The 21,670-nt window shown below is 29.9% G+C and overlaps 1 protein-coding gene across 1 annotated transcript in view; it reads right to left on the bottom strand.

Moving 5' to 3' along the window:
- The window catches only part of LOC105367624 (uncharacterized), a 127,616-nt gene that overhangs the window by 27,167 nt on the left and 78,779 nt on the right, over positions 1–21,670 (bottom strand). The window contains exons 18-24 of the mRNA XM_011506392.1: positions 21,485–21,587; positions 18,692–18,984; positions 17,758–18,279; positions 16,726–16,929; positions 15,780–16,312; positions 8,216–8,335; positions 694–1,010 (exon numbers count right to left, since the gene is read on the bottom strand). Of these exons, the coding sequence (XP_011504694.1) occupies positions 694–1,010; positions 8,216–8,335; positions 15,780–16,312; positions 16,726–16,929; positions 17,758–18,279; positions 18,692–18,984; positions 21,485–21,587 (2,092 nt within the window). The remainder of the gene's footprint in view (positions 1–693; positions 1,011–8,215; positions 8,336–15,779; positions 16,313–16,725; positions 16,930–17,757; positions 18,280–18,691; positions 18,985–21,484; positions 21,588–21,670) is intronic.

Genomic DNA, 21,670 nt, shown 5'->3' with positions numbered 1-21,670 from the left:
TAAAGGTTTAATTTAATACCTTATTTTGAAGCAAATATGAAGTAAAATTATAATATTTTAATTTTTGTTATATAAGTTTACAACAGGCCCAACACATTATGATTAATTAACTTGTTAAGGTCCTCTTAGTGTATACAGTATTGGTTTTACTATTACATCAATTATAATATTACAAAATATAAAAATTTTATTTAATAGCTTAAAATTCTTTACATCTAATATACCCTAAAACTTTATAAGTATAAACAGACATTATTCTGCATAAAAAAAAGCGATAGAGATAAAAAATATAATGTAAACGCTTTTAATGAAATCACAGCTTGTTACAAAAAATACAAAAACTAAATTGAAACAATATTCATTTCATGTTATTCAAGAGTGAGTGGAATAAAATCATGGTAAATCTTAATGCCGCTGAAAATAATTCAAAGTGAATGTCCGATAAATTCTTACGAAACTACACGAATCTTTCCTTAACCAATAAAGACCAGCATATATTTTTATAAGATTAAAATACCGCGAAACTTTAAATAATACAAAAAATATTTTCTTTACTATCCAAACGCATTCCATTGTCTAAGTATTCCCATTTAATCTGTCTCAACTCAACGATCCTTCCAGTCGAGCAATTTAATTCTATTTAATTCAAGAGATAAAGGAGATCAATCAGTAAAAGCCATCTAATACGCTTACCTGGCTCGAGGAGACTCTCGAGGCTCTGCCTCTGATAATCGAGGGTCTGCCGAGCGTCAGTCAAGCCATTCCCAGCAACGATGGCGTCAACTGCATCGTCTTCTCGTCGCTTACCATCGTTCTTCGCGCCAGCAAACTTCGGGGGTGGCTCTTCCTTAGGAACGAGAGCGTCGCTGACACTGCGATTACGTAGACGTTGGTCGACGGGCTGGAGGCTCGAGTCAATGTTCACTTGCGATTTCGAGCCTTCGCTGGACGCGCGTTGTAGCCTGGTCGGAGCCACCGGTCCAGGTCTCGTCCACGGGATTTCCTCGGCACTGCGGGACACAAATGAGAGGGCTGACATTTATAGCATTGCTCTTTTTATGGCCATCCAACGATAAAAACTACCAGCATGGAAATCTCAGGGTGCTCTAGACATTCTGGGCGCGAGAATTTTTCCGGGAGTGCGTGCGAGGAATAACAGAGTGGTATTCTCTACCTTTCATACCCGCAAAGAGAATAAAGAAGAGAAGAGAAAAGATACGATCGCGCTTTATGGGATAACGTTGGCGAAATATTTAGAGAGAGAGAGGGGGAGAGAGAGAGAGAGAGAGAGAGAGAGAGAGAGAGAGAGAGAGAGAGAGAGAATTTGATATTGGCGAAACAAGTTAAATAGTTAAAATGTTTCAAACTTTTGGAGAATTGCTCCTTTTACGTATATGGCGATGAAAAATCTTTTACATCTGCATTAAAGAATCCAATTCCGATAATGTATATATAAGGATGTTTCATGTTTTTCTATGACTTTGTATTATAAAAAATTTTTTTATCTTTTTTGTGTACATCATTTATTTCAATAACAAATTCAGAATTCATTTTATAATCTATGAAATATTATTTCCATCTGAAAATATGATAGTGTATTTACTATCATTATATTGAAATAGTTATTTATTTTATAAAAATAAAATGCAATTGGTTGATGTGTAGTTTCGTCAAGAATCGCGAAATTATTACAAAATTCTATCATGCTAATCAATTTTAAAATGTTCGTCACTATTTTATATATTTAGAATAATGATTATAAGTATTTTATAATCTGTTAATATGTGCTATAAATTGCAAAATGTGTAAATTTACCATTGGATATTTGTAGATCAAAATTATAATAAATTGATATATATAACAAGGACATTTTGAAAAATTCGAAAAATTAATGGATTATTATTATTGTTTAAATAGATTTTGCAGCGAAGAACGATAAATAGTGAAGATTGTGTTAGAATATTATATTATATATGCTACTTCATATTAAATTATGAAACATGTTCTGCAGTAAACTGAGCTACTATGTACAGTAAGTATATGTCATCGTAAATTTAAAATATTTGAATTACAGTTAAAGTTGAAAAAACGAAATGCTGATATTTCAAGATAAATTTATAATAAAGTTAAAAACTAAAACATTAAATATGATTACTTTTCTATTACAAATCCTGCTTTCGTTTTCATTAACAATTATGATTAGCTTAACAATTAAAGAGGTTAATTCGGATATTTTTGTCTTGTAGCAAAAGGAAAGAATAATTAGTATTTAATCTTAAAACCAACAAATTTTAAACGCTATTTATGAAATCGTATTGTGAAACATGGAGTCCTTATGATTCATAGATACTTATAACCTTGACAAAATTTTCATGAATTATGCTTTACTATTACTTCAGAAAAACTTATTAATTTCAAATTTTGACAGATTCATTATTCATTATATTACAGATTTTTTCATTTCATTATATCATTAATTCGTGAAAAATTGTATTTTTTACCCCGAACGGCATATAAAATAAGTATAATATATTTTCAGGTATAATAGCTTCTGTTACAAAAATTAAAATAAAAAAACACGTGTGTAATTTTCAAGAGATTTAAGAAGAAGCTTATTAACGTTAAAACGTATATTAATACTTTAAGTAATAATTATTTAAGTAATCATCTTTTAGTAATATTAATATCCTTAATATAAAATAAAGTTGAGAATACGCACAAGTAGATTGTAAAAAAAATTAATGTATTGAAAATAAAATAACATAATTAAGAACTACACTGTTATATTCCATAGATACGAAAGAAAATCAAAAGAATCTTTGTAATGTGAATTGTCCTGGTATTAGATTTAATAATTTTAATAGACAACGTTGAAATTAATACAACTATTTTCTGTCATTTCTGAAAATAAAAAGTAATCTAGCTTATTAATGATAGTTAGGCGTTACTACAATTAATTAATATACATTAAATAATGTATAGGTAGCGATCATGGTAACATGTTAAAATAAGTAAACTAACGAATACATATGAAAGTAATTATTATAACTAATTGCTAATGCCGCGGTTAAATTTATTATGAATGTTTTCGGTTGGGGAATGTGAAGTTCGCGGTCGTCCTCGCTTTAATGAAGATCACGACCGCAAGTTGTATCATGTCGGGTTGTCTGGTGAGGCCGGTTTTCGCGACTATCGATCCCCTTCTTTCTCTTTCTCCTTCGTCTTCGGCGCCCCCTGTCCACCATGTCATCCGCTCCGTCGCATCCCGATACCCTATACTCGGTCGACCTGCGAACCTCTGACCCACACCGCCGCCTCTACAACCCACCAGAAGTTCTCTTTCTCTGATGATACACATTGGAGCAACTAATAGGCTTTGCAGTCTCATACTTGATTACGAGGAGCGGAATGATTTGGGGAAGTCAGAAGGAAGCGAAGCGACTGAATGAGCTTCTAATGGATGGCGCAATCGCACCCAACTGTCGAATACATGCCTCATGCCTCATCTGGGACCTTATCGAATCGCTGATACGAGATACTGAAACGCTTCACAAAAACAGGGGCGATGATCCATCGCATAGAGATATTTGTACGGATAATGGTGTTCGCGTCTAGAATAGATGGAATTGCTCATCCACGATGGGTTTTCCTTAGTATTTGTAATCAGTTGATACACTAAGATTTAGATCGATGAATTAATGTATTATTTTGAATGCTATAGTTCACTATTTCCTACACAATGAATTGCTGATAATATACATATATCATAGAATAAAATGATTCTTTTTTTTCTTTAATAACAAATATGTAATATAAGTATAAATATATACACATATAATAAGAGCTTATTTCTTATGTTTAATTAATTTTAATTTAATTAATTATTTCAACTATTAACTATAGGTGAATATTATTAATAATGAAAATTCATCTATTTACATTTTCATAAAAAGAGCTATTGAGGTAAAAGAAGTGTATTCAGAATAAAAGATTCAGAAAAATATTAAAGCAGAATAAAAAAATTAATGTCGAAGATTATAATTATTATTACCTTATAGTTTGAAACGGTATGAAAAATGTAATTAGAATATTAAAATTTTCCTTTGAAATGTAAAAATAATTTAAAATCTAGTATATTGAATCGATGTTATTTTGTTTAAATTGTTTGTTTGAACCAATATATTTCTAACTGAGTGATATATGCTTTTGACTAAATCAATGATATAATAAAAGTTAATCATTTTTTGGATAAAAATAATTTCTTCGTTGTATAATCAAAATAAGTATATGAATAAGGGTTAAACACTATAGATATATTAAGATAAATATTTAATAAATTCTATAATAATAAAATATGTGTCAACTTTGCTCATTATAAATATTTAATTTCAATATTACGATATATACATAAAGTGTAGAAAAAATTATTAAAATAACATATTAACAATATTAAAAAACATTTCATTATGATATTTATTAATTTGAATTACATTTTAAATCAGAATTATTCATATTTTAAATATAAATTAAGAAAAGTATTAAAATTTACGGTGTAAATAAAAGTAAATAAATAAAATATATATGAATATTAACGTCGTGAAGCTTTTCTCACTTGCTATATTATATCATAGCATTAAAAAGTTGCATAAGTCAACTTTCCAAATTTTCAAAGATACAGAAGATTTAAATCCTCACTATCTTGACAGATTAAGGAAAGAAGTTCGAGCTCATCTAACTATTGTACAACGAAACCTGTAAAATATTTCTTTTGGCCTGCTTCCAGTACTTTACTGTTTCTCATTCCGCGATCACGCAATAATAATCCAAAAATGTATAGCCGTATAATATGCGGAAAAGTATGATGGAGCAAGGAACGACTAGTGTCAAAATTGTTTACCGTACTCGGGTTAACGAAACTACGGAGCCATTTGTGTCATTGCCGCCAACTATCATTTGATTATTTAGATTCAGCAGTGGCGATGTAAGCGAACATTGGCCCATCACCAAATGTAAATAGCACTTGAGGGACGATTCTTTGCGAGAAGTTACCGATGTATCTTTTGCTTTAAACATACATGCGAAAACTATGAAACACTATTGAGGATGGTATTTTATTTATACATGGATACCGATATCATGAATTTTTCATTTTGCTTTTTCTATTTCAGTTTCAGGCTCCGAGGGATAAATGGTGGAGGGGTATCCCTAGTGGTAATTCAGAAACCGAATGAATTAATGTAACATTAATGCAATTATGAATAATCGCTTATTCAGCTACACTTTCTATATAATATTTTATGCAGAAAATCATTCAATGGAAAATGAAAATTTTTCCATTTCTATTTCATAAAAAATATTTCGAGTTGTAATAAATATTTTCTATTGAAAAAAAGAATGTTTTTTTTTTTGAAGAAGAAGAATATAATTTGACATATTTTATAATGTAGTTTTTAAATCTTTTATCTTATATTTGTTTCATTAAACTAAAATAATTACATTTTAATAATTGTGGAATAATATTATTCAAAAATATTTTTTGAAATATCATATGGTGAAATACATAACAATATAAAATTGGTTAAATTTAATATTTTCTACTGATAACGTTTGACCCGAAAGATCAATTATTGTTTTTAAATTTTCGTATTTCATTGTCACAGTAAATATTTTAAAAAATGTAAAATATACATTTTTATAAATATTTTATTAAATAAATCTGAATTCTTATGAAAAAAAAAAATAACATATTTTTGTGTCTAGAATATATATATATATATAGAAATCTGAATATATGGAAATGATGAACGTTAATTGACACGCCATCAAAGATTTACATTATTTCATAGCCAACCAATATTAACAATTATTTATAAAATTAGCTCTTTTATGAAAATATGTAAATATTATATGTATTATATAACAAAATTTGAACATTTCTATTTTTATTAAAAAAAAAAAAAAAAGGTTTGAAAAATAATGAGTATTTGAGTTAAATTTAAAATTTTATTACTAATAATCTTTATTATTTTGATAGGATGGATTAAATTTAATACATTCATTACTTTCTATAAATCAATTTTCAAATGCCGATGTCACTCAGATTCTTTAATGTGATGTCTGTGGCTTATAAAATATTTGAAATTTTATGTAATAATTTTATAATATTTGATGATATTCGATTATAATTAAATATCACAATAATAGCATACATTTTCGATTGTAGGTACTCCATTCTACGTAATTACAGTGCATTAATATGGTATATATAAAAGTTGAACAGCCAACTAAATATTCTTTAATTGATCTATGCAATATAGGGTCATATTGGCAAGGTTATTCTTTGCAGTGCATTTTATACGCTACGTTTCTTTGGCTTCTTTTTTCAATTATTAGTAATCGAGTTTCAAGGAAAATGGGTTGTATATAATGTATATAATAACACATAGTTATGTTTTATTTGTGTTTTATATTATAACTAGCTACGTTTTAAAGATAACAAATTTTAATTATGATTGTCATGATGAAATGGTTAAAGACTGTTTCAACGGCAACGTTTATTAATTTAGCTACCACATCTAAATTGAATATTATAAATAAAAAAAGTTGTACATCTAGATTCATACAATAAAAAATAATTAATAATTTAATTAATAATAATAATAATTTAAAATTAATAATTTTTATCTAGATTTGAAGTTTTCAAAATAACTATAAGTGAAAATTAAATATATTAGTTACCATATCAATAATATGATTGTACTATTTTTATTGCATATAAATAACAGCATTCAATAATTTTATTATATTAGTTATAATTTATATTTAAAGTTACCATATCGAAGTTTAAATACCGATATCATATTTATTTAAAGTATCCTCCTTTCCTATGCAATTCGATATAAAGAGATAGGATCATAACTAGTACTTGTCATATTGTATTCTACGGAAAAATATTTAACTGTTTATTCTGTTAATTTTCGTATATCTAACATACTGGTAATATAATACCGCTGAACACTTAAAGAAGATTAAATATTGTCATAAATAGATAAGTCGTTATTAGGATAATTATGTAGATAAAATATATTATTTTAAGGTATCGCATAAATGATATAAAAATATTTTTGAAATTCTTATTTATCTTAGAAGTGTATTTTATATTATAATCTAATTACTATATATTTATTCAAACACTAATTTGATTTTTATCTAAATTTAAATTAAGGTAATGATTTGAAAGAGATTCCTAATAGCCTTTATAATAATGAAAAAGAAAAAAGAAAGAGTAATGTGATGAAAGATTAATACAAACGATGTCTCTTGAAATGAATTGCGCCACATATTACGTAACGTCGATACAACTGACCATTAAAAAATCTACTTACATCAAAAAGTCTTCAAATTAAATTTAAATTGTTTTCTTATTTTTGATATCCAATCTATTGGATATCAGCAAACTATACATCTATCAGTACCATTCATGCAATAAATGGCACATTGTTTTATTGAGATGGCAAGTAAAGTAACAAAGTTGTATAGTTTGTAACAGTTATTCATCGATTATACTAAGCTATAGTTAAATCATGTTTGCTTATTCAGACCGGAAATTAGTAAGAATACAAATTTCGAATTCGTATCCTTTGATTTGGATGAAATGGTATTTGTGTACTGAAGCGATTAAAACCGTTTTCGACTTGAGGTTTTAAAAACCTCAGGCTCATTGATATTTACAATGCACATAACGTTAGACAATATATATATATATATATATATATCAAAATATTATGATAAAAATGATTGTAAAAGAAAATAAACAAATAAAATCAGTAGTGCATTATTTAATGCTGTAGCATAAACGTGACTCATTAATTTCGAGTTGTACATATTGATAAGAGTAAATCACTGAATTTACAACATTCGTATATTCTTGGTTCCAAAAAAAAAACGTACGACTTGATTGGCACTGTAAATATTATATATCCATGCTTTAAAACCGTTACGATCGCTTGTGACTCGTGTGCAAAGCAAACACTGTGATGCGAATCGATTTGAAAAGCGAGCACATTGGTTGTGAGAGTATGATTTTCGCGAAGCCTGTCGCGGCAACGCGTTGACGGTGCCGATTGCGATTAGAATGTCGCCATGCCTAGCAAAAGCATATAGTATACATGCAATTGAAGCGCACTTCCGCGTGCGCTCTGCCGCCTATAATTACCAAGTTGGTTTTTGTAGTCTAAAATTCGCGGCTGTGAAACTTACAGACTGGACTCGCACTAACCGTGGGACTCCCGGCGTGGCCGAATGCCGCGACGCCGGTGCCCGATCTCTCTGAGGGTGGCGTTACGCCGTCACCGGGGTGTCCGTTGGCACTGAAGCTCCGGGACAAGCGGCTCACTCCAAACAGGCTTACAGGCTGATCTAATAAGGGGGCGCGCGCGCGCGCGCGCGCATGTACTCGGGAATTAAAGCAGACGGGCTGTGTAAGCAGCGGCCCAGCGGTTCTTAGCTAAGGCTTTGCTCTGGGTGCGTGCGCACGGCCGGGGGGGGGGGGCTTCTAGTCGCGGGTGACGAGTAGCATTATTTACCTTCTTTCTTCACTTGCGTTCCCCTCTCCCCCATTCTCCCCGACCCGTCACACAGATTCGCTGGGTGTTCGAGGCACTAACGATTGATCGTCGGCGCGCGTCATGCCGTATGCTCTTTTCGTACGGCCCAACAGACTTTTTCAGTGTTCGAGGATCGATGATTCGAAGGAACGAGGTCGACCCCTTTATGTCACTCAAGTGGGGACATTGATATTATCGAGATTGGCCGAAAAGTAAATAGCGATTAAAATACTTGCCTTGAAGTTTGTTGCGGTTGGGAGGAAAGTATTAATTTTATGGAGCATTCTTATCATAATGAACAAGGCGTTTTGTTAATTCCTTGAAATAATTATTTCTATTTGAATCTCTTTTTTCATTTACTTTCATTATATTTGCATAACCTGCTCTTAATAAGATCTAAATAATTGTATTCCTGATAAGCTTATATTTTGTGTAAGTTTTCATTTATAATTTAATTTCATAATATCTTTAGAATATTTTATAGCACATTTTAATGCTCAAGTTTTCTATAATTTCCATGCAGAATGCGCTCGGACTAAAAATTTTACCTTTTCCATGTGTACTTTGAATTTTTAATTTCCCTTAGATTAAGTATAAATATTCTTTTACTTTAATAAAATGAAGGTTCCGCGAAATTTTGAGGAAAGTTTTCTAAGAAATATTAGATGAAAGAATGTACGTTCATTTCCTATCATTGAAAATACGAAACTATTCACTATGATTAGTTGCCGAAAATATATTTATATTCAAAATAGAATTAAAAATAATATTTCCAAAATCAATATTAATATAAATACCATTTAACAAATTTTTTTTCTCATGCATAAAGTTTGAAAATATATTATGTATTTCATTAATTATATTAATTCTGAGTTATTGTTTAGATTATACAAATACCTTTTATTAGTTTTCAGAATTATTAAGTGTAATACATATTTTAATTATCGGTCGATAATTTTATTTTATTTTTCCCTGTTATAGTAAGGAGGCAATTTTAATAGTTTTAGTTAAATGAAATTTATATGTAGTGCATCATATAATAATTAATACATTGTATTTGGAAAATGATGTATAATGTAGTTTATAACGGTTTATTTAAGAAAAAATGTATTGAAATAAATAGATTTATTTAATTCGTAACAATATTATATGTTATACTTTTACCAAAAGTCTCTATAAACGTATTAATTAATCAACAGTTATTTTTAAATCTAATGTTAAATTGTAAAAAAAGTAGTTAAAAACTTAACTTGTAATTTTAAATTCAAAAGTTAAGAGTGACTAATAGTTATATTCAACGACTCAGATTACAGAATAAGACTGCTAACGCTAACTCATACTGACACATAAATTAGAGCAATTTTTTAATAACAATATTATTTTAACTTATATCTATAACCGAATTATCATTTCAATAAATTTTACAATATATTCGCTTATTACATAATATAAAAATAAATGATTACATAAAAATAATCGATGTAATAATCACATTCAACGGATAATAATTTTACTAAGTTATTGGAGTGTAATGTACAACAAATATTGTATTATTAAATAAAGCTCTACTACTCAACCAATTTTCATTTTTATATATCATTAAATTATAATTTATGTATATAATGTATGTTATTTATATATAATCCAATCTATCAAAAGAATGAACAAAAGTGTTTATTTGCGGAGCAGGCTTATAGTATAGAATTCCACATCCCCTTACCGTTCATTACTTAAATTGAAAGATACCGAATCTAGGTCACATTGAAATTAAAGATATGGAATTCCACTTTAAGATTTTTGTATTCATACGAACTTTTAAGGAATTGATAAGTCCATAAATTGACACTTTTTTTCTCGATGTTATCACTTTTACTTATGTATTAAAAAATTATTTGAAAATGAATTAGGAAAATTATGATTGGTGTAATTTTTGGAATTTTATTACTCTGTAATTAGTACGATATTTAATAAGCAATTATTCATATTAATAAGTAAATTGCATTGTCCGTTTAATATTATTATTATTATGCGGATATTTTTTAAAATTTTTTACCTGCGTCGAAACAATGGATTATCTTATTTATAAAAATATAATTTTAATATTAATATTAAAAAAATTATATAAATTATAACAAAAGACTTAATTTTTGTATTTATTGTTAAGAATACGTTTCATTTTTTATCTTACTAGTTAAATTTAGTGCTGCAGGTATAATAAATAGTGAACACTCCTCAATGTTAAGATGATTATATTTGTAATATAATGTAATCTTATATTTACTATGTCTTGGTCAAGTTATACGCTGCTCTAAAAAATTACATTTTATCAGATATTTGATTGACTTCCGTTAAAGTTGCTTTAGTCTTATCGAAGGTTCATCAATGTTACATCCGATGCTAAATTTGAATGAATCATTAGCTTATGCGCGATAAGTAATTCGATTTCCCGATCCACGATTGTAGTCAATCATATCGGAGTGATGTGTTTTTATAAATGCAACTAAAAATAAGTGAAATATTTATGAAAAAAAGTTAATTTTTTATTAATGTATATTAATAATAATGTATATTAATAAATCGAATTGGGATTCTTAAATTCGTAACGATACACTCATTTCTATAAGATTATTTTGCTTGTTGCCGAAAAGTGAAGATTTTCAAGCGGAAGCATCAGTTATAAGTAAGAAAGATATCAATTCTCTTCAATTTTAGAATTCAAACATCGCGTACAGTAATATATCACTTAACCGAACATTGCGAAATGTTATTCGGCCTTCAGGTTAAGCGTGACTCGTCATCGGCTAATCCTCTCGGGAACTGCGTCAGTCGGTAACACGAGCATCGACTTTCGCTCTCAATATTTCCTCAAGCCCCTTTACTGTGAGCGCATTTTGACTTTGCATATACATTCGCATTATTCGTCAGCTTTCTTCCATGTAACCGGACTCGCAGCGAACATAGGTTGGATTATGCGCGTGACTTTAGAAACCCCGAGCAGTATTTAATTGCCGTGAGGAATGTAGGTCGCTGTGCGGAGCGACAACAACGGCGAATAAAGGTCGAAATTTCCCCAATTCAGTGCTTGCTTGACTAGTTTACACTAACGATAACCGAGATTCTAATGAATCTCTTCAATGTCCGTTTTTGGCATAGAGCAGTCTGTTCTTGCGCACTCTTGCTTCGCTCAACACGTCTCCATATGTGTGCACACAAATGGTAGTGTGCATTTTCGTGTGCGATGAGGAGATCGAGAAATTGAAAAATATATTAATCAAGCGAAAGTAAGTGAATTTGAAACGGATATGGAGAATTAACATTAGCAATTCTCATACTTAATACTATTCGTTATTCTCCCCATGTTCATAATATATTATGATAATAGTTTTCCCGAAGAAATCAATTTATGTTTATAAATTGGTGTTTCATTTAAGGAAAGTCAAATGAGTCGAAAAGGTGTTTTTAATTAGTTGAGTGCTACTTGTTTTTAAATTAAATACAGGGTTCCGATGATGAATACTTAATTAGCAACTATATTCATATTCATAATAAATAATCTTTCAAATGATGGAAAAATTGTGGACATGCGAGTAAAAAATAAAAAATTTTCAGATATTAAATCAGCGACTTTTTTTTCTTAAAGAATTTCAATTAATAAAGTTTAAAGGTTAATTTTTCCTAGTCATTTAAAAATTCAGAATTATAATTTTAGCTTAAATTTCAAGAGAGGCATCAATTTATCATAAAATATTTACGTAGACTTAAATTTTCAAAAGTCTTTTGAGAAGACGATTTAATATCATTATATAAATTGGGTACTACCAAATGATTTATCTTATCTAAATTGAAATAAGAGAAATAAAATTTTATATTAAAATCAATTATTTTTCTTATATATAAAATCGCACTTCTATTTCATTTTAAAATGATGGAAGAATAATTTACGATGCCGAGGTTAGTGGGTATGAAGCTGTAATGCGAAATTCAATTCTTATTACAATGGCAACTGCTTCGATGACAATACGTGATTCGTACATTTGAGTAAACACCGTCTTTTTATAAAAGCCAAAAGAAGCTTTAAACGGAGAAGAAAAGCGAAGTATTTTAGTGTTTCTCTCGCGAGTCTTTCGCTGTTGCGTGCAATGTGGTTCGCTCATAACGCACGCACATGGCCATCATATACGCACGCGCGCTCGCATACATGCACTCGCACTCACACACAATGGGCTTGTATAAAGCCAAGAAATTACTTGACTGTATCGTTCGCACAATGAGATTAAATAGAGAATAAACAGGCGTCACGAGGTACATTGCAAAATAAAATGTACGTGTACGAGAGCATTCGTTGGCGATTATTAAGTAGCCTCGCGTGAACTTCAATAAACGAGCTTATACGCTCGGCAATTCTCCGCCACGTTATAATCGTACACGCGCGGCCAAATAAATACCATAACTGAAGTACTCACTGTGTTCTTAATTCGATTATTTTCTGCACTAAAGTGACATTCGTTTTCGGGGCCTCTTGCACATTAAGCGGACGCTGACCTCGTGCACTCACGAATCAAACTCCAGCAATCAATTGTCGCATCAATTGTCACATCTGCACCCTACTACGCATAACATAGGTATGTAAAAAAAAAGGAAAGGAAGACAAATATCTCTGTGACTTTTCATTTTGTTTAGTTTCACGAAGGTTTAGCAGATTCTACATACGTTTCTTGTTTACTTGCACTCAAGCATCCCTCATTGTTGATTTTCGTCCACTAATACATCGACAATTCATTGTGAATAATAATGCCGATTGTTGTATTAATTTCCCTCTAAGAGAGTAAGACTGTTTAATGTGAATTAGTTTTTAAAATGTTTATTTTACTAGTTTATATTAATACAGAAGATTGAAGATAGTGAATAATTGAATATAAAACGAAAATGTAAAGATCTATCTTAATGGATAAAAATGAAAGTCAGTATGAAAGTGGCAAGTGCTATTGATAACATTACTGCTAGTTAGAAGTTTTGCTATAAGTACGTTATAATAGTATTTTGCAGTATTCTATTTTATGAATTAATTTAAAAAGTTGTGATGCTTTTCTCTTTTACTTTCGAGTAAGTACGAAAGGCAACGAGAAATTGAACTGGGTTACAACAATAGGAACATGTAGCTAAGATCTTCAGCAACGTAGTGAAATTGCAGTGAAATTATGAAGGTTTGGGGGAACAGAAATAGTTGAAAGCACGTAGGGCTGAAAGAGCACGATATCAGAGAGCGTCAACTTGCGTTTTATGCGAACATTTTTAGTACCGCGCATTGTTTTTCTTTTTTCACTTTGCTACAAATACTAATGAGCTTAGAGACGTAAACCAGCCGCACGATTTAGTTTAGTAACGTGGAAGCCATTTATTAACGAAGCTAGTCTTGTTCGCGCAAATGACGGGTTCATTGGCCTATATTTTTTGTTTCATTATTTTTTCCTCTTGTGCGCGTTCATATCCATTTTGCTCTTTCTTAATAATAGTAATTGAACATACTGAAGTCATACTGGGTTATTGAATTTCGATTACGTAGGCGATAACGAAGTAAGTATGCATGTAAGTCAATTTTATTGCACTATAAGTGTACGACTATTTCAGCGCAAGGAATAACTCCACGCGCCTCAGTTCAATTTGATTTATTGATTTGAAAATTACGTGACTTTTCAATTTCAGATAAAAATGTATCTTCATTTAAGTAATTTCATTCGTTGACATGCTTGTCCCGATGAAAAGTTTTAAAAGTATGCTTATTTAGTATTATAGTTCTACTGCTTCCGTCGTATATCTACACCTTTACTCTACATTATAGAATCAATCTACATCAAACTTTTAGATTAATTTACTGTATCTTTAATTTCTTCAGAATATTTTTCCTAAATAAACTACTATTTGTTATTGATTTGAGATCTAAATGACGTACAAATATCTTTAAAAAAATTGGCGATCGTACATATTTGACGTGGATTTGATATTTGCTTTCATTGCAATAATACTTTTACTTATACAAGGAAGTCGATTGTTTATTAAAAAGTATGTATATTAATTCACGGTTCATAAAATTGTTCTTTTTATTTAGTTAGTAATCAAATTTAATTAATCTAAATCTAAAAGGATACATATAAATTGACATTTATTATTATAGCAAGTAAATTAATGAATATAAATTTAAAAAAATGATTGAAACCTTAATCAAATATTTATTTTCTCGTTTCATTTACTCCATTGTAAAATGATCCACTTTAAATTACAAATATTGTTATTTAAATTAATTTATTAATAATATCTATTTTTATTTAACAAACTTGATGTAATTCATATACTGATTAATATGTTATGAAATTAAAAAAATATATGTGTAATGCTTTCTTTCACAACTCTTTTGGATTAAAGATGCATAAAATTAAAAGTCATAGTGAAAATCATATGTTTCGGTAACTTTGAAATATTTTTTATACTGGATTAAAATTAAGTGAACTCTAAATTATTTAAATCGATCAACAATACAAGCCAGGAGCTTTCGTTATCTGAGCGGGTACTGAGCTCAAGGGAATTGCCAATGTTTATTTTATTTTTTTCGACTAATCGTCATATTATATAATCTAAGCGTGAAAACAAACACTGATACTATACCTTTTACAGGACATTGGAAATAAATATTTACTAGTTAAAGTATGAATGAACTTCACACTAAATTTATATGAAGCAAATGAATACTACACTAGTATTGATATTGCAGTAATAATATTGTTAAATATTGAATCAAACACGTCGTTTGTACGAGGCAGCAGCTTCCATTTTTAATTGCATTCTTAAATTTAAAGAGTTTTATTTAGCATAACCAGGACTTGTAATTTATATAGTGATTCTTTATCTTTTCATAAGAACTTTACAAATTGAATTTGTAATTATTCGATATTGCTAAAATATAATCATCTTTAGGTATAGGTATATTTTTCGGTAAATATTTCACGAAACCTTTTCTCTATCACTATTGAAACTTCATTATATATAGCAAAATGATTTGCTAGTTTTTGATAAATAGTTTATCATCCCCAAGTATTCTATAAAATTCTTCAATCAGATCATAATATTCGATGAGTTGGAATACTCGATAATTATAAAGCAGTCAAAGTGATAACTCACCTCCTCCATTTCTTAGTCGAATTATCGTTTATGAGGCTCTTGAATTTATTATCCTTTACACTATCGCAATGAATTTTTCCGACGATCGACAATTCAGCCTGGAATATACGACGAGTCGGACTCATCACGCCTTTAAGTTCATACGCGACTAAGTTGACCTGCGAATGTCTGTCAGAAAGCATCTCCGCATTAAAACAGCCGTTGTCACCGAAATGAAATGTAACATTCGATTTGACCCCACATGCACTGTCGCTACTGACGCGACTCAGCTTCCTCTTCGGCTTTGTCACGGTGAGGTGCTCCTCGTCGAAATGGTACTGTTCGCACTGCTCGTGCACTAGATCACTTGTGACGCGCGACAGGTCCATCAGGATCTTTGGATCGATATTCTTTTCTGAGATCATGTTGTCATCGTTCCAGATACCGGCTATCGCGTTCTCGGAGGCGCTTGGTTTTAGGCTAGACGATGGTGGAACTCGAGCCTCTGGGATACTTCTATCGCTAATCAGATTCGCAATTGTTGTTCTTCCGTCCTGTAATAATATTTTTTTAAGCGTATTATAGCATGATGTATATATGTTGGATATTCAATAATTCCAAATTATTAATGAAACACGAATGTATTAAAATTCGCGTAAGCGTTCGTTTAGTTAAAATGAAAAATACTTTATTACGGTTATGTTGGCGAAAGAACTATATCAATTTAAGAAAAATGTCCTTTATTACTCAATGACTTTCCGCAATTTAGTTATATATTGCAACATGTATATTTACGATTTTTTGCGAAAAAATTCTTTCAACAAAATAATTTACCTATTAACTGGCATTAAGATATCAATAAGTTAAAATAAGTTACTTAATTTAATAATTTCATATGTTTTAATAAATATCAGAAGTGTATGAATGTTTTAAAATTAACAGAGAAATAAATATGCATGCGTCATACCATTGAGGGATCTCTCAGACTCTGGTCTCGCTTCGAGATATTATCAGCCGCTTCTTCTGCGGTGAGAATTTTCGCAGTCACTAATTGTACTTCTTGTAGCTCGGCAAAAGGAATCCACTCATCCGTGTCTATGGAATCAAACCTTTCGATACGAATTTCCTCATCCACGGAGCATATGCGTACTGTTTTTTTCACGGTATCTTCCTTTATTTGAGAAAAGTATATATTTAAAAAAATTCACTTTATGTCGTTCAATATTATATTTCGATAATTCTTTAATATAGATTTGTAATGTAACTTTAATTAACTCAACTGTAAGTCCATAATAAAGTAACGATCCTTAAATTTTCAATATTCATTATAATTAGATTTCGATTCTGCGAGGTTTTATTTATTTTAGGTTGATTTATCAGAATACTATTTGTCAGAATACTTTTTATAAATATTTACACCAATATGAAGAAATATTAGTTTCTGAATTAATGGAAAAATTAGCTAATTGACACCAACTAAATTAGTGCACAGTTATATAGGTACAGTAAATGTGAATTTGTTTTTAATATCAAGTTTAACCTCAACTTAAATTGCAACCTCATTTTTTCATCGAGTTTTTTTTTCAATCCATAAAACTGTTGTGAAACTTTTAATAGCTTCTACTTCAAGTTTTTAATATATATAGTTTAAGATTTAAGAAAATGTTAAAATATCGTCATAAAGAACACGGTAGGCATTTTGCTGTAAAGTGCTTATAATAATTTGAATATTATGAAATAACACGAATTCCTGTAAGTTAACCTTTTATTCATTTCATTTAAAGATCTTTCCTTTATTACGCTAATTCTTATAATCGACAATTTTACGATACGCGTGAATTGCTAAAACGACAAACTGCCTATTAAGCTAAAAAACATTTTCTTTGTTCAGACCCGTGCATATAAATTGCAATCGGTAAAATAAAAGGCGTAATATTATACTCCTTTTTAACAATTCATATACCTATGAATGAATGAAAATCGGTAGATAAGGAATTACCTGCATATCATTAATAACGGTCTCGACAGGATCCTCGCGTCTCCTTCTCAAGGAACTACGTCGCTTGGTCGCCGTCTCAACGGGCTTCTCAGGATCTAAAAGCTTCATGTTCGACTGCAATGTCCAAACCTCATCTCCTTCCTCTACGGATCCTATAGCCACCCCCTTTATGGCCCTGTCCGCCTGAAATCGACTTTCGGCGCTAGGGTACATCAGCTCATCGACGCCGCTCGGCTCGCGCTGCTGCATATCGAGGTAGTGTGTGACGCGGTCGATACTCTCCTGGTGACGCAAATTCCGCCGACGTAGAGTCTCGGGCTGGAGCTCGTCTTGCGGAAGCGAACGCTTGCGACGGTTGGAGGATTTGCTGACCTCCCCGGCGCATGGCGTACTCTTGCGACGTCTTATAGATTCCACGGCTACTTCGAGGAGCAAATGATATTTATATGCTTGTTGATAAGCAAGCGACATTGATTTGATTGTCACTTCCAAACCCTCAAGAATTGCATTTAGTACGTCATTCTACTTGTTTGCCCTTTGAACGCGATGTTACATTGTAATTTGGTGTTAGGGAGAGATGTCAATACACCGCTATGGTTTATCGCTCTATTAAAATTATGATTTAACGTTATCTATGATATAACTTTATAAGTAAATTTATTTCGGTATTTCTTAAGGTTTGTAATAGTTTTTGATTGCTGTTAAAAATAAATGTTAACTTTTTGATGCTAAACTATCTGTCGGCCAATTCTTTTATAATGATTTTATAGGTAATTAAAAACGCTGATATAATCTGATAAGAAGTATAATATAACAGTATTTCTAGAACTCTATATTATTATAATATAAAGTAATTATTTATCTCGGAACAATTAGGCGCGATTCTCGCGATAAAAAACTCACCTGGATTCATCGGCTTTTCTTGGCTTAACACCTCTTGTAATTTCCACTCGAGAACTGCAGCCTCATCCGATACCGATTCCATTGGCTTCTCTTCTGGTGTTTTAAGGGTTTCGCTTACCATGGCCCTTCTCCGCTCTTCGGAGAAGGGTGAGAGTTTGATTAGCGTCGAGTGCTGGTCCTGATCTCCGATCTCTTTTCTTCTCGTGCGAGGTGGCACTTCGGGAACACCACCCGCATAAGGAATGTTTACATTTTTCATTTGGGTATCCTTTTTGACTTTTGCGGTATCTGCATTTTCGCCGACGGCAGCATCATCACTCATCCCTGCAATATTGGCAAGCTAAAGTTAAACTTCCGCGAAGAATGTTCTAGTAGAATGCTGAAACTTCACTGTATACATTAATCTCTAGCACCGACTTGAGCAGAATCAATTATGAGATTATTATTCTGCCGATATGGCTTTAAAGGTATAAGAACGTTCATTTATCAGTTGGTGATTCAATAAGTAAGTCATATTGTGTTTCTACATTTTCGATTCAGCCGCCATTATGGTTTTTATTAAAGCTATTATTGTCACATGAGCGAGTATTATCACTCATATTTTACACTTCTGCGTAATTCTTCTAATAAACTACGTTTACATTTTCACAATTATAAATTACGTAATCTTAATTATAACTAAGTTTATAAGAATATCTGGCCGGATATAGTGAAAAATAACGTGTAATGTTAAGCACGAACATATACTCAATAGTTTATACTTTCCATGTTTAAGTTTTTTTTTTTTAAAAAACCTTATAAAAGAAGATTGTACATGGAAAATTGTTTGTTGATCAATCCAAATTTTTTCTATTAAATTTTAATCCCGAGATCTAAAAAATTCAATTTCGAAAACATTAATAAAATCGGAATAGAATCAATTGTACACAACTTCATACTGAGTATTAAAATTGTTCACAGAATTTCAAACGCAATCGGGTTTTTTGATCTTCAGGGTACCTTAATCTTTCTTTCAATTTTTTAAAAGTGTTCCATGAATGTGATTTATTTTGAAGAATGCTCGTAAGCAAATATAATATACTTCCCTTTGTTAAATTTAATACAATTTTTAATTTTGTTATGAATGTCACGTATGGTGTAGTGCACTAATATTTTAAATATAAATTTAATGAAAGTTCAAGATTAACTTAACAAATATCACATTTTAAAACATATTGAGACCTTATAAATTAATATAATACCAATACAAATATAAGAGTGAGAGAGAGAGAGAGAGAGAGAGAGAGAGACAGAGAGAGAGAGAGAGAGAGTTAACGATAATTTTTTTAGGCAAAATTTTATTGTATATCCAGATATTTTATAATATTAAAAAAAAAAGTCTTAAAGTTTTCTCAGAAAATACAGATAATTTTCTATTATCATGGGCTACTAATTATCATTATCATTTACTGGTTATCGTTTATTTAATACCGCATTTTCATACAATAATCATAATATCGCGTGTCTTATAATTAATTTAAAAAGAATAATATATTTTAATGATTGAATATTCTATTCATTATTATATAAACCGAAGAAGGAATAGGTTACTCATATATCAGATAAATGGAGTTTAATTATAACGAGACTAATTATTATTAGCATAAATAATTTCATTAAAAAAATTAATACTGTATCGATTTAGAATAGTTATCAATATTAGAAAATATAAAATCACGAAATTAATTATATTATTAAAATTATTTAATCTACTAATAAGTCACTATTTATATTTTTATGGCTGAACAAAAATTTTATTTGGATATTAATTGTTTGAAAAATCCAATAAAACAAAGAAACTTGATATTGTTGATTCTTTAACACAGAGTTTAAATTATGCATTATATATCAATTGTACATTAAAGTAAATATCATTTCTTATTCGTTGAACAATATATTTTATATTAATATATAATATTTCATTGTATAAGGGTTTCACGAGAAAAGAAAATTAATTGTACATATAAAAATTAAAATTAATTGAAGACAAATTTTTTCACAAATTTTTAAATAGTTGCATGAAAGTGTAACAAATTCAAAACATATTCGAAAAGTGACCTGATTAACAATTAATATATTGTTTTTCAATTTACAATATGTTATAAAAGTGACAAAATTTTTCTTATGAAGTTAAAGGGATAATTAAAAGTTTGAACTTTGTACATTTATATTTAAGGATGTATATGTTGTTAGATATATTATTAAAAATAATTTTATATATATACATATTAAAAACAAATTTAATTAATATATCGATTAAATATATATTGTGTACATAAACAGTCGCATTGAAGTACACTAAATTTTCATTAAATTTTGATATATACTTTCTTGGAATTTAAACTGAACCAAGTATGCGTTGTATTGGCAAATATTGATATCTTTATTAATAGTTAGTACTCTAAGACTCTATATCCAAGGCATATTTGAAAATAGCATATGAAATTTGATACAATTACTTTAATTTTAGATTTCGTAGATGTCAACATGCATATTTCAAACATCGATTGAATTTTCAATTGTACTTAAAGTGCATAAAAATAAAAGTATTATATTATAATTTATTCCTAATTAATAAAACTCCCAGAAATATTATATTTAAAAATATTTTAAATAAATAAATAAATTTTTTAATATTATGATACTCCAGCTGAGAAAAGAATATATCATTAATAAATTATTTATTTTAATCTAACCTACTAGCACATAATTGATTTAAATGTACCTTTAAATGACAGGAAACAGTTTAAAAAGTATTAATTGCACAAGGAATGATGCATCTCACCTGATTGTGACGAGAGAAAATCGTTGAAATCGGCGACGTGGTCTGTGGCATCGCTGTCCGATAGACTTCTACTACGCCTGACTATGCAAATCGGCGCCAATCGCTGCTCAAGTGCGTCACCGTCACGGGCACATAGGTAAAAGGACAAAAAGATTCTCCACTTTAACCCATCTGACTAGAACCGCT

The sequence above is a fragment of the Ceratosolen solmsi genome, unplaced genomic scaffold, assembly GCF_000503995.2.
Source record: "Ceratosolen solmsi marchali unplaced genomic scaffold, CerSol_1.0 scaffold7, whole genome shotgun sequence".
Taxonomy (NCBI): Eukaryota; Metazoa; Arthropoda; class Insecta; order Hymenoptera; family Agaonidae; genus Ceratosolen; species Ceratosolen solmsi.
The sequence above is the reverse complement of the archived record's forward strand: the minus strand, read 5'-3'. Positions and strand labels throughout refer to the sequence as shown.